The following is an 11,386-nucleotide window of genomic DNA, read 5'->3' on the forward strand; positions in this document are numbered from 1 at the left end:
TCGGATCGTACCAGTACGATGCCCTCACCGTGCCGCGATACATCAAAATGCATATACTCAACCGCCAGCGGCAGCTCGACGAACTTGCCACGGCCGCCGCCGGTCTCCACCGCATTATGTACATCGAACCCAGTCTGTCCGACCCGGACGACTACTCCATCGCATACACCAACTGCACGAGCTTTGGCGGGTATCGAGACAGTGACCGCCTGTACGCAGACTGGTACATGCTGCCTCTGCTGCAGCGCATGCTCGATGGCATGAACTCGCCCATCGACCTCCATGCGTCTCCGCTGACGCATGTTGTGTGGGTCGACTGCGACTACAACGGTCGGTTATACCAAGACACGTCCATACTCAAAGCGTTCGTCGTGGACGTCGGCATGACGACAATGAGTTCATTTGCACTTCAAACGATGAACGCGATGCGGTCAACGACCCACATGGAGGTCCAGGTGGGGGCGGCGATCGTGTCGTCGACGACCTTGAGCAAGTTCTCGCTTCGACCGGACGCCGCAACGGACGAGTGGATGACCTACGGCCTCGCGTACGCCGGGACGTCCGAGTACCGGACGTTGGTATCGCTCGATTTTCCATACGAGGAAGGCACGGCGTTCCACGACACGCACGACGACGGCATGCTTCCGACGAACCAGTACAACTGGCGCATCAAGGCGACCAACGAGTCGTTGGCCATCAATGGGTATTCAGGTGCGCCAGCTTGAGTCGTTTGTGGCCATTCATCGATTAGGACGGCGCCTTGTCGACTGTAGGCTACTTTCGAGGCAGCCCGGACAATCAGGCCAATTTCATTAGGTATGTGATTGGGATGTCGACGAATCCGGTGCGGGACTTTGTCGTCGACTTCTTTGCGTCGCTCGGCCACACAAAAGACGCGTGGGCGTGGATTCAAGGACTCGTCATTGGGTTTGGTGTTGTGCATAACACGTTTCAACTCGTCCTGGCACTCAACGTGTCGTTGGTCACACGGTTATACAGCAAAACGGGGGACCGGCTCATGCTCCAAGATGTGTACTCAAGCATCCGGCAAGTCGTGAAAGCGCGCGCGGCTCTTGTCCTGATCACGTTGGCACTCAATGGCTTATGGTCGCTCGAGGAATGGATGATCACGATGGCAATGACTCGGTACAAGCTATTGCCGATGTTTTCTCTTGTTGACGGAGTCCGCTCCGACTTTCTCGCGCTCTTCTTGACCTGGACGGACATACTGGCAACGTCGATGCGGGTGCCGTTCCCTCCGATCATCCCCACCCTCGTATACGTCGTCTGCTATAAGTACAGCGAGGACGTCGTCGCCACCCTCATCTCACCAACCATGGAGGCGGCCGTGAAGGACGCAATGAACGAAATGTACATTCGCAATTTGGTCCGCTACTCGACGACCGGAATGAATCTGTGGACGCGATATCGCTTGACCAACGATTCTCCAAGCTGGCTGTTCGCGACGCAGTTCCTGTGGTTTTTCGCTCCTTGCGCTGGCATGGTTTTGCTCGTCGCCGTGTGGAAATGTGTGGCCATCATAGCTGAGCGCGTCACTGTGGTGGACGAACGGTCACCTGATAGCGTCCCCGCTGACAAGATGCACATGCACCCCGCCGTTCCTTTGCGATTTCTCGACCACTTCCTGCCAGACTGTGGCGGGGTTCATGGCCTAGTGAGCGTCCGCCCTACCCCATTTCGTTTTGACAAAGATGCATTTGAAGTGAATCAGTCCCATCTGTGGCGCACGGGGTGGGTATTGCTCAACATGCAGTTCCTCGTGTGCACCGACGACGTCCCCAACATCTTCCTCAACGTGATGGCAAATGCGACTCTCGTCAAGGTGTACGGGTGTGCAGTCTTCCTCGACACAGCTTCTCGCAAGCTAATCTTAGCCCCGAAGCTCGTTCCATTGTTCACGGGAGATCTCACGATTTGGAACCTCCTTCGGCTACGGCTGGAAACAGTCTGGGTGAAGAAAGTGCACGTTGGCGAGAAGCAGACGACGATTCGACGTATGCCCGGGAAAAAGAAGAAGTCGACGAAAGGTTGGCAGTTCTGCATGCTGCGTGGTGTGAACGTTTGACTTCTGTCATGTAGTGAGCCCTGGGGTTGGTGGCCCAAACCTTGAAGATGTTCGAACAGCTACAATAGGAGAGTGAAAACTTTTCAAGGCACTTGTGAACGCAGACTGGATTCAACGAGGGCGGTGTGGTTTCATCAATCCAACAACACACGACACATGTACGCTGCGTGCACAGGCATGACCACAAAGACGAGGCGTTCATTGCAACCTTTGCTGAAGTGCTTTGTGGAAACGATGAGGACGACTTGAGTGGTGGGGGTTTAGAGGTTTCGGGGTTAAGGGGTTCGTGGAGCTCAATTCAAATTTTTGGGCATTCCGGATATCCATTATATTATCCGGAAGAATGGCATTCGTCGAGCGCCACCATTGAGCATTATCTTCCAACATGCAATCCGCCGCTCGTCTGTTCCGCAGCTTCAGCACTGCCTCCAACCCCAAGGTCTTCTTTGACATTAGCATCGGCGGCAAGTCGTCCGGCCGCCTGGTGATCGAGCTCCGTGCCGACAAGGTGCCCAAGACCGCGGAAAACTTTCGTCAATTGTGCACTGGTGAAGCTGGCATTGGCAAGTCTGGCAAGCCTTTGCACTACAAGGGGTCCAAGTTCCACCGCATCATTCCCAACTTCATGGCGCAAGGAGGTGACTTCACGGCCGGTAACGGCACGGGGGGTGAAAGCATCTACGGTGAAAAGTTCAAGGATGAAGCGTTCGTGTTGAAGCACCAAGGCCGAGGCGTGTTGTCCATGGCTAACGCTGGCCCCAACACCAATGGTTCCCAGGTATCGTTGTGCCGTCACGGCTTATCCTCATTTGGATAACCCTCACGAACGGTGTTACGGTCTAGTTCTTCTTGACGACTGTGGACTGCCCTTGGTTGGACAAAGCCCATGTCGTGTTTGGCAAGGTATGCGCCGACGAATTCATCCACATAGCCTTTCCAACATCGAGGTCATGCGGGATACGTAGGTTGTGGAAGGCTTGGAAGTGCTCGAAGTGATGGAAGAGCAAGGCTGCAGCTCGGGTGCCACCCGGTACGAGTCGTCGAATTTCGATCCATCCGATTCTCATCTCGTTCTTCTAGTGTGCCTGTTGTCATCGAAGACTGTGGTGAATTGACCAACTAGGCAGTAGCTCCCATTGCTCAGCATTAGACGCAGCAGATTCCGCACCTTTCTCGTAAAGTTGTTAATCTAGCTGCACGCTTCCTACGACACGGCTTGGTCGCGGCAACTCCGTTGTACCAACGACCAGCTCCACTTTTGCGATCCGATTCCCCTGGCACACCACCACAAATTGTCCAGATACAGCCACCAGTGCGGCATCCTCCAGCAGCATCACAGAATGGTCGTGCCGCGACATCGCCTGATGAATCGATTCGTTTGCCACGTCGAGCACGTAAACCATATTGTGGTTGTCAGTGTTGTCGTGCGATTTGCCGCGGCATAAAACATGGTGGCCGTGCACTTGCATCATAGTCGGTACGACGTCGACATTCATGCGAAACAATACCTGGCGTTGGACGAAGCACCGTCCCTCGACCGCGCCGCGGGCACTGTACAGCACTAATGTCGTCGACAATGCGGCGCTGCAAAAAATGGTACTGGCGGCGTACGGTCGACTCGCCCCTACCAATTCCCATGCGTCTTGGGTTGTGGTTACATTTGTAAACACATTGGCATAACACTTGTCACTGGCGGCCGACTGCCAAACGGCCAGCCACGTGGAGAGCCCACCGCTTTGCAGAGACACCAATGACCCGTGGATTTTTATTTGGGATGCCAGCGCGTTTGGCGGGACAGGGATGGAGGTCGCGCCTCCAAACGGAAGGTTGATGGGTTGTACGTGCTTTGTCGGGACATTGAACATGACACAACGGCCGGATGCGGATGCGACCAGGACACTTGCGGAATCATCAAGAAGGAGCAAGTGTTGAATGGGGGGCGGCAGCGTAGGGGTCGTGTTTCGTCGGGGGCTTTTGGGGGATGAAGATGGCGTAGCTGTGGTGCGAGTAAACTCGTCTCCTCTTGAAGCATACACCAGAGTCAAATGGATATCGTACACTCGAAATGACCCATCTTGAAATCCGACGACACACCATGCTGCATTCACGTCCACGCAAATGCCCCCATCGGGTGTGGTGACAGCAGCGACTTGGTCCAGGGACGCCGTCGACCACAAACGAATCGTGTGGCCACCAGACAACGTCACGACGTGAGTGGACGACGACTGGATGCACTCAACCGCACTGTCGTGAATTCGCCGAAGCAATTGCTTGGTATGCGACTCCGCTTCGACAAACCACAGCGATCCATTCGTCGTTTGCACAAGTCCTTGAGCGCGATCGTTCCACGACATGAATGCGATCGCATGATCCAGACGAACGGTGTGAATCTCCAAGTCGTCGGGCGTCCTGGACGTGTGCAGTGACAGCGTGAAAGAATCTAGGTGCACCACGTACACCCACAAGCACGGCGCAGTGTCGGTTGCAACAATCAAGTACGGGTGCACCCAGTGCATATGCCGCACCACATGGCGTCGGCGCAATGTCGAGACAGCCCCTGTGATAGTTTGACTGCGCACGTCAAAGAACGACACAGTATGATCCGAGGCCGAGTAGAGCAGGACGCAATGAGGCAGTTCGGAAGATGTTTGTACCAGGGAGACAGCGTTCGCGTGCGAGAAGCTCACGGGCTCGAGAACGCTCGAGGACACGACCCACCCTTGAAGCGGTACGCTCGTGAAGAACAAGATCTCTCGACCTTGGATAGTGTCGTACTCGTTCAATGGCGGCATGGCCCAAACAACTTGTCCGATGGTCACTTGAGTAGTGACACGCGCCACCAAAGCGCTTTCCTGGACATTCCACAAAAGCAACGTCGTCTCGCCAGGTTTCGTTGCCACCCCAAGGACATGCAAACCATCCGGACGCCACACGACGAAGTTCGACATGGAGTCTGCGGGCCACGAGAATGCTACGATCAATTCCCATGGGTCAATTCGCCAAATCACGACAGAATCGAGGTCGAAGCTCGCCACGAACGCTTCATCATGCGACATACAAAGCCCGATCACGTCAGATTTGTGGTGTTGAACAGTGGTTTGCTTTTTCTCGAGCGGAGACTCGATCAAGAGCGTCGAGCCGGCCGCGGCCACGATGTGTCCAGTCACCGATGACCACACAATCACTGGTGGTGCGGCGGCTGGTCGGTGGTGTCGAGGCATGTTCCAACCCACAGTGTGGTGGTGCAAACACTCCATCGAACGCGTCACAGGCTGGAGCACCTCGCGCTCCTTGATCGGTGGCTGCATGGGCGTTGGCACATGGAGATTGGGCACTTCGTCGCTATCGACAGTGTCATCGCTGTTGTCATTATTGTCCACAACTGGCTGGGGTAGGTCGTAGAAAGCAGTATCATCGTCACTGGATGCTTCGTCGCGCAAATTGTTGTCACCGACGTTGTGTTCCTGGATTTGTGCTCCGCCTGCTTCTTGATCGGGTGCTGGACCGTGAAAAGACCACACGTAGACGGCCGAGCCTGCACCACAACTCACAAGAGTCTGCCCGTCTGCGCACAAGCCAACTTGGGCGACACCGGACGCTTGCCCAGGAAAAAGTTGGACAGCGCGGAGCTGAGTGGATGTTTCCAGCATCACAGCGTGAAGATGGGGCTGGTCAATCCGCCCTGTGAAGGCATAACGACCCGTTGCCGTAAATGCAACATCCCCCATCGGACCACCACTGCACAGAGCTGGAAATGTTTGGTGCACGGAGCCAGTGGCAGCGCAGAAGAAAACCACACGCTGGGAAGTTGTTTCAAGCGCGACAACTTGAGCTTCAACGAACCCGAGCAGCCGCAGCGGCTGGTGTTTGCCCTGGGCGAGCCGCACGACTCGCAGCGTGTACATATCTCGCAGCTCAACGACGGACGCATCTTTGCCCACAACGGCCAAAAGTTTGAGTCCCATGTGCAGGGCGAGACGTCCCTTGTCCGGCGCATTCGTAGGAAACGAACAGTTCACCATGTGTACTGTCGTCGCATGCGCTTGGTAGCAGCAGAGCTGCTGGTCGTCTGCTCCAGTCGAGTAACACGCCGACCGTCCGTACACGATACTCGCCACGCGCCCCCGATGTTGCTGGTACGTTTCTTGGACTTGCATCGTCGGGATGTCGAATAGTCGCAGCATCCCAGACGCAAACCCGACCGCCAGAACGTCCTTGCGCGGATGGTACGCAATCGCTGTCGCTGCCATGTCGTCCTGCATTTGAAATTCATACGTTTGAGTGCCGGTCGCGATATCCCACATACGAATCGTTCCATCTTTCGACGTGGATACGAACGAATCGGATCGAGGCGACAACGTGATGGCCGTGATGGAACTTGTGTGGGCTCGGACAACAGAAGTGTACCGCTGCGTGCCAATCTCAAGCACTCCGATGGTGCCATTTTCACAACCTATGAGGGCGTGGAGACCATCGACGGACAGATCGAGGCACGCCACGGGAGCTTCATGGGCAGCCTCTAAGTAAAAGTCGGAAAAATCCAGCGGCCACACGCGAATATAGCCATCTTCAGATCCCGTCACGCAAAACCCTTCATTGACACGGAGGCAGTGGATCGGACCATTGTGCAACTTGTACACGCAGGTAAGGGCCATCGAGTCGTAATCGATGACGAGGACGGTGCCGTGGGACGATGCCACGTATAGCGGTCGGTTGGGCTGATTGCCCATCACGACGGGATCAAAGTCGAGGTCAGTAAACCACGTGTCCCGCGCGTACTCGTGCAGGATGACGGGGCAACCGGGTAAATGGCCTGCCTTGACGCGCCAGAATCGAATACTTTCACGACCACATGACACGAGGCGATCATGTTCATGCGGAGAGAACTTCATGTTGGCAATGGAGTAGTCGCACAGCTGCTTGGCCACGAGCACCGGCTGTGTCGGTGTGGCGACGTCCCAAACCAAGATTTGGGTGCGTCGCTTGTAATCCTTACCAACACCACACAGTTGCGTCCCATTTCGAGAGAATGAAAGTGCGTCGACACCTTGCGCGTGGGCTTTCACTGACGCGATACAATGACCTTTGGGTGTAAGGAGCCAAATCCGAACGCGAGGGGACAGTCCTCCTTGGGCAGACACGAGAAGGCTTGCCGTTGGCGAGTACGCGAGTGCTGTGACGTTATCAGTGTGCCCCAGGAGAAATTCTTGTGCAATCGCGACTGGGGAAGTTGTACTGGAGCTTGATGGAAGGCTCGGTTGCCCATCCCGGCGGCCGACGATCACAGTCGACTCACTCGCATAGAAGAACATGGACGAAGCCGACGCCCATGCCAGTGCTCGGCGATGTAAGACAGAGTACCCGATGACGCGGCGCAGTGTGAGCGCCGGTGACGGCCACACAACTGGGTTGGCAGCGCGAAAACCCGCATGATTACCGTATTTGGTGGGGGTATACACGCCAGAAGGTTCGTACTTGGCTTTGACGTATGATTTGGGTGGCGACGTGCGATGGATGCCAGCTTTCTTGAGAATCATATCCGCCTATCAGTCGACCACACGAATGAAAACTCCAAGACGGCTTGGACAATGCAACAAACTTTGTCCAGCACTCTAGCGCGAGACGCTTCTAATTGCGCCTCGTTGTCGTCGGCTGTCGTAGGATTGAACGTAAGTTTCGGACGGTTGGTCGGAGAGCAACGAGGGGATTTTGCAGGCGGGGAGGGACCTTTGCTTTCCTAGAAGTAATTTGTCAAGTTGAAGGAAACGATAGTCGAGATGGATCAAGGGTAGAGCATATGACACGTGCAGCAATAGTTCCGACCACGAGACCTATGCAAAGTCGAGCATGCTGAAACGTACGGGAGAGTCACATGTACGCGATGGAGACCGCACACAGTCACGAATATCGTGGGAGTGGTTGATGCTCAGGGATGACTTGGCATTAGAAGTTGGTTCGCATGGTAACTGGGGCAGCCATCGCCAATCGTAAGTGGCATCCCAGGTGTTGGTAGTTTGCACTCCGCCTTCCATTGGCTTTACCAGCGGAAACTTCATTGCTTTGGGCAAAGTCTAGCACGGTCATTATGACGGACGCTCAAATCAGCACTGCTACTTGCCTCCGGGATGTACAGGATGTCCGACGTGTATACACCCCGCACATACATGGACGAGCACAACACAATGGTCTTTAAAGCATCAAAACCTTCGCGGTTGTACGACGCAGATGTATGCAAATCCAGTAGCTGCAACATATCCAAGGCGACGACTGTCCACTTGTCAGTGAGCCTAAACAGACAACCCATGGATAGAACCTTTCAATCGCGCTCCTTCGCACGTACGTAAGTGGCACGCGCAAGTTAATCCCCATGCTTCGAACGTTCGAGTACATGGTGCTGAACGTCAACCGAAGCGTCGTCTTCTTCTTGGTACTGACTTCAAAGTGAAACGTGACGGAATTCGATTGCATCCGTCGCAGCTCCATGTACACGAATCGACCGGTGAGATGCATACTTGGCAATGTATGGATGTCCTTGGGGATGCGCAAGTAGTTGGATGCGGCGATCTTGCCCCGCAATCGGTACACGTTCTTCCGAATGAGTTTGTCCACGAGCTGCTCGACGTCGCCACGGGTCATAGTTTCCATGCGCACAGTCACCGCATACTTGAACACGTCCACGAACGGGTGCTGCCAGACTATTGATCTTGCTCTCAATCATCCACATCAGTTCTCTATGTTCACGTACGTGCCGCCACCGCCGGTGTCGCCATGCTAAGCCGCGCCCAATTCGAACAACTCAAATCCGATCTTCCAAACATCATCCGGAAAGTATCCGAACAGCAACTCCGAGAAATTCGCTGTATTTTCGCCTAGTTTTCGCGTTTTCTGTAAACGTTGTATCGATGTGCCGTCGACGGAGGAATGCACATGCGTTGTTCAATATGCCGGTATCGATGGCGACGATGCCTGTGCTCCATCCTCAGCATGGAATGCTTGCCACTTTGATGGATGGGGAATGCTGCAGTGCACCTGGACTCCAGTTCCCAGTGCAGTACTTTGGGTTAAGCTTGTTTTGTGAACAAAATCGCCCAATTGTCCTGATCGTAGTAAGACTCGTTCACGACGGCATTGCCGCACATCCGCACGAGCGCGTCCAACTCGCCCTACGCGTCAGTTCAAATGAGTTCACCAATGATATAGTTGCAGCAAGAACGGGAAGTACCTCTTTGAACATGTGGCAATATCGTTGCACAACAAGAGGCTCACCCGACTCGGCGTCGAACTTTGCGAATCGCTTGTCCAAATTCCATGGGACCATGCAGTCTTGCTTATGCGAGTCAAACGAGCGCCGCGAGTCCTATCGCCACTTCAGCCCAACTTCATGTGATAGCAACTCACACATATACCTGAGTTTGTTCTTGAGCCCATGCATAGATGAGCCCTTGGCCGCCTACACGAAGCACGCGCAGAAGTTCTTTCACCGCTTGGAGTCGATGGGCCAGGGTGCTCAAGTGGTGCAGGACTGCAATCGATAGCGCGACATCAAATGCATCAGATCGCAGCGGCACGACCAACGCATCAAGCACCGTCACGTTCAAGTCTTGCGTTTTGCAAATTTTCACGAGACTAGACGGGATCTGTATGAACCCAGGTACTTCATGCCATGCCTCCGATCTGTTCTTACCTTTCGCTGCGATCGCCACCGACACATCCGCTCGGCACACCGACGCATTTCATGTACTTGCCGTTGCCGCATCCTGTCGGCAAATACCGTCGTGTTCATAATTATCCCTGGACAGACAGACCAACGAACCGATGTCAGCGACGAGGGTACCCACAGGCAGCCCGCGCACAAACGTCTCGACCCGGGGCCACGGAGAGTGCCTCGTGCTGCTGAAATGGTCGGCGATGGTTTCATAAAAGTCATGGACAAAGCGCTGCTCGATCTCGGTGGGAAACATTTTCTCGGGCGAGAGTATAGCCTCGTCGTAGAGTTGGGAGTCGCATTGGTCGCGGAAAGCACATTTGCATGGCGTGGTCTGGAGCTAAGGATGCCACTTCATGACGTGAATCCAGTGTTTAGGAAGCTCTGCTGCAACCTTTCGAAACGTAACAGAGACCCGGCGCTGCCGAGGAACCTTTGCGCCGTCCACAACGTCGAACTGCCGAGGATGGACACAGTGCGTCCATTGGTATCGAGATGCGCCCGTCATAATGTACAATGCTCGCGGTTCGAGCAAAAACGTTTCGCAACGACCGTCGTCGGGGTGGCGAAACTCCATCACGCTCGCGTGGCCAAGACTACGCAGATGGTAAGAAAGGCATTGTCACAAGCATGGCGCCAAACCTCAGGGTCCCGATGGAGCCCGTGAAAGCAGAGTGCGTGTCAATGTGTGCTGAGATGCCTTGTCCAGGAAGGTATTCGTTGGCTACGCGTCCAACATGAATCGGCAAGCGCCAATTCATCGAGTGGAACCTGTGATTTGGTCAGGGGTTCCGTCAAACGTCGATGGCATGGCGTCGATGAGACTGCGGCAAAAGGGCGGCATGTTCTCCAGCGGTGTTGAGGCATCGCACTTTCTACAGCAAAGCACCCGTAAGCGCACTGCACATCCAATCTGGCCATACTGAGTCTTGTAGTTGAACACGTAACCAAAATGTTGGACTTGGCGCGCGCGCACGTCGTGCTTCCATTCGCCTTTGTCCAGTTCCGCCAAGAGCAGAGTCTCTTGCTCTGGAGTGATAAAGTCATAGTACACTAGCAAGCCTGGAACAAACGTCGCCGGGTCGACCTGGCGACGGCTAGTGTCGTAGTTGGGGACTCTGTTGAAGCTGCACTCGTCCTATGGATGGCGGCGTCACAAAAATGGAATCAATCATAGGGGTCGAAAGGATTTCGTTCGCACCTCGAATGCTTTGCGCAACATTGCCGCTTCGACGTGGAATTTCTTGCCATGAAACACGGCGCCATTGTCGTCAAGCGATTTCTTTGCGACCTGTGCGTCTTGAACTTGTTCAAACTCGACGATGGCAGTCTTTCGAGACCCTGTTCCCATAATCACCTGTTTGACGGGCCCGTAAACCGACAGAATGTCCACGAGCGTTTGCTCGGTGATGACACACTTCTTGCCTTTCTTGCTCCACGTAAGCGACAAGAACGGAGTTTGGGTTGGAAGCTTTTGTTGATGCGTCAAGCCAGACACGGTCAGCCCAATATCGGACGATACGCCGGCATGGGCAGACGCTTCCGTCGAAGATGCTTTGAGGAAGTCTGCGATGGTCAATGCCATTGCCGACAAC

The 11,386-nt window shown here is 54.6% G+C and overlaps 4 protein-coding genes across 7 annotated transcripts; 2 read left to right on the top strand and 2 right to left on the bottom strand.

Annotated features, from left to right (window-relative positions):
• On the top strand, nucleotides 1–2,408 carry H310_11025. 2 transcript variants are annotated; one of them, XM_008877561.1, is made up of 3 exons: nucleotides 1–711; nucleotides 774–2,048; nucleotides 2,101–2,408. In XM_008877561.1, the coding sequence occupies exons 1-3, from the start codon at nucleotides 48–50 to the stop codon at nucleotides 2,160–2,162; spliced, it is 2,001 nt and encodes a 666-aa protein (XP_008875783.1). In that variant the 5' UTR covers nucleotides 1–47; the 3' UTR covers nucleotides 2,163–2,408. The 2 variants fall into 2 exon arrangements, with proteins under 2 accessions (XP_008875783.1, XP_008875784.1); XM_008877562.1 differs by having other exon boundaries at nucleotides 774–2,408.
• Nucleotides 2,409–2,471: 63 nt separating this feature from the next.
• H310_11026 (peptidyl-prolyl cis-trans isomerase 3) lies at nucleotides 2,472–3,209 on the top strand (the record flags this gene model as incomplete). Its single annotated transcript, XM_008877563.1, has 4 exons — nucleotides 2,472–2,864; nucleotides 2,930–2,989; nucleotides 3,052–3,116; nucleotides 3,167–3,209. 4 exons carry the CDS (start codon nucleotides 2,472–2,474, stop codon nucleotides 3,207–3,209), a joined length of 561 nt encoding a protein of 186 aa, XP_008875785.1.
• A 37-nt stretch (nucleotides 3,210–3,246) lies between these two features.
• Nucleotides 3,247–8,869, bottom strand: H310_11027 (hypothetical protein). Its single transcript, XM_008877564.1, has 6 exons — nucleotides 8,832–8,869; nucleotides 8,427–8,781; nucleotides 8,205–8,373; nucleotides 7,948–8,157; nucleotides 7,686–7,823; nucleotides 3,247–7,629 (listed from the first exon to the last, which is right to left on the bottom strand). The coding sequence occupies exons 1-6, from the start codon at nucleotides 8,854–8,856 to the stop codon at nucleotides 3,271–3,273; spliced, it is 5,256 nt and encodes a 1,751-aa protein (XP_008875786.1). The 5' UTR covers nucleotides 8,857–8,869; the 3' UTR covers nucleotides 3,247–3,270.
• Nucleotides 8,870–8,919: 50 nt separating this feature from the next.
• On the bottom strand, nucleotides 8,920–11,386 carry H310_11028 (hypothetical protein). 3 transcript variants are annotated; one of them, XM_008877567.1, is made up of 11 exons: nucleotides 10,993–11,386; nucleotides 10,715–10,929; nucleotides 10,563–10,666; nucleotides 10,434–10,515; nucleotides 10,186–10,387; nucleotides 9,900–10,131; nucleotides 9,771–9,843; nucleotides 9,493–9,712; nucleotides 9,309–9,443; nucleotides 9,116–9,249; nucleotides 8,931–9,052 (listed from the first exon to the last, which is right to left on the bottom strand). In XM_008877567.1, exons 1-10 carry the CDS (start codon nucleotides 11,374–11,376, stop codon nucleotides 9,148–9,150), a joined length of 1,749 nt encoding a protein of 582 aa, XP_008875789.1. In that variant the 5' UTR covers nucleotides 11,377–11,386; the 3' UTR covers nucleotides 8,931–9,052; nucleotides 9,116–9,147. The 3 variants fall into 3 exon arrangements, with proteins under 3 accessions (XP_008875788.1, XP_008875789.1, XP_008875787.1); XM_008877566.1 differs by having other exon boundaries at nucleotides 8,920–9,249; XM_008877565.1 differs by having other exon boundaries at nucleotides 10,563–10,929.

The sequence above is a fragment of the Aphanomyces invadans genome (assembly GCF_000520115.1).
Source record: "Aphanomyces invadans strain NJM9701 unplaced genomic scaffold supercont1.29, whole genome shotgun sequence".
Classification (NCBI taxonomy): domain Eukaryota; phylum Oomycota; class Saprolegniomycetes; order Saprolegniales; family Verrucalvaceae; genus Aphanomyces; species Aphanomyces invadans.

What these genes read in the sequence shown, in the direction of transcription:
- H310_11025 (XM_008877561.1), top strand. Translation starts at nt 48, where the DNA reads ATGCATATACTCAACCGCCAGCGGCAGCTCGACGAACTTGCCACGGCC. An exon ending in GGCCATCAATGGGTATTCAG is followed by an intron (nt 712 to 773) that starts GTGCGCCAGCTT and finishes TGTCGACTGTAG; the next exon opens with GCTACTTTCGAGGCAGCCCG. An exon ending in AAAGAAGAAGTCGACGAAAG is followed by an intron (nt 2,049 to 2,100) that starts GTTGGCAGTTCT and finishes TCTGTCATGTAG; the next exon opens with TGAGCCCTGGGGTTGGTGGC.
- H310_11027 (XM_008877564.1), bottom strand. Translation starts at nt 8,856, where the DNA reads ATGGCGACACCGGCGGTGGCGGCAC. An exon ending in GACACCGGCGGTGGCGGCAC is followed by an intron (nt 8,782 to 8,831) that starts GTACGTGAACAT and finishes CAAGATCAATAG; the next exon opens with TCTGGCAGCACCCGTTCGTG. An exon ending in GCGCTAGAGTGCTGGACAAA is followed by an intron (nt 7,630 to 7,685) that starts GTTTGTTGCATT and finishes GTCGACTGATAG; the next exon opens with GCGGATATGATTCTCAAGAA.
- H310_11028 (XM_008877565.1), bottom strand. Translation starts at nt 11,376, where the DNA reads ATGGCATTGACCATCGCAGACTTCCTCAAAGCATCTTCGACGGAAGCG. An exon ending in GGCTCCATCGGGACCCTGAG is followed by an intron (nt 10,388 to 10,433) that starts GTTTGGCGCCAT and finishes CCATCTGCGTAG; the next exon opens with TCTTGGCCACGCGAGCGTGA. An exon ending in GGTGGCGATCGCAGCGAAAG is followed by an intron (nt 9,713 to 9,770) that starts GTAAGAACAGAT and finishes GATCCCGTCTAG; the next exon opens with TCTCGTGAAAATTTGCAAAA.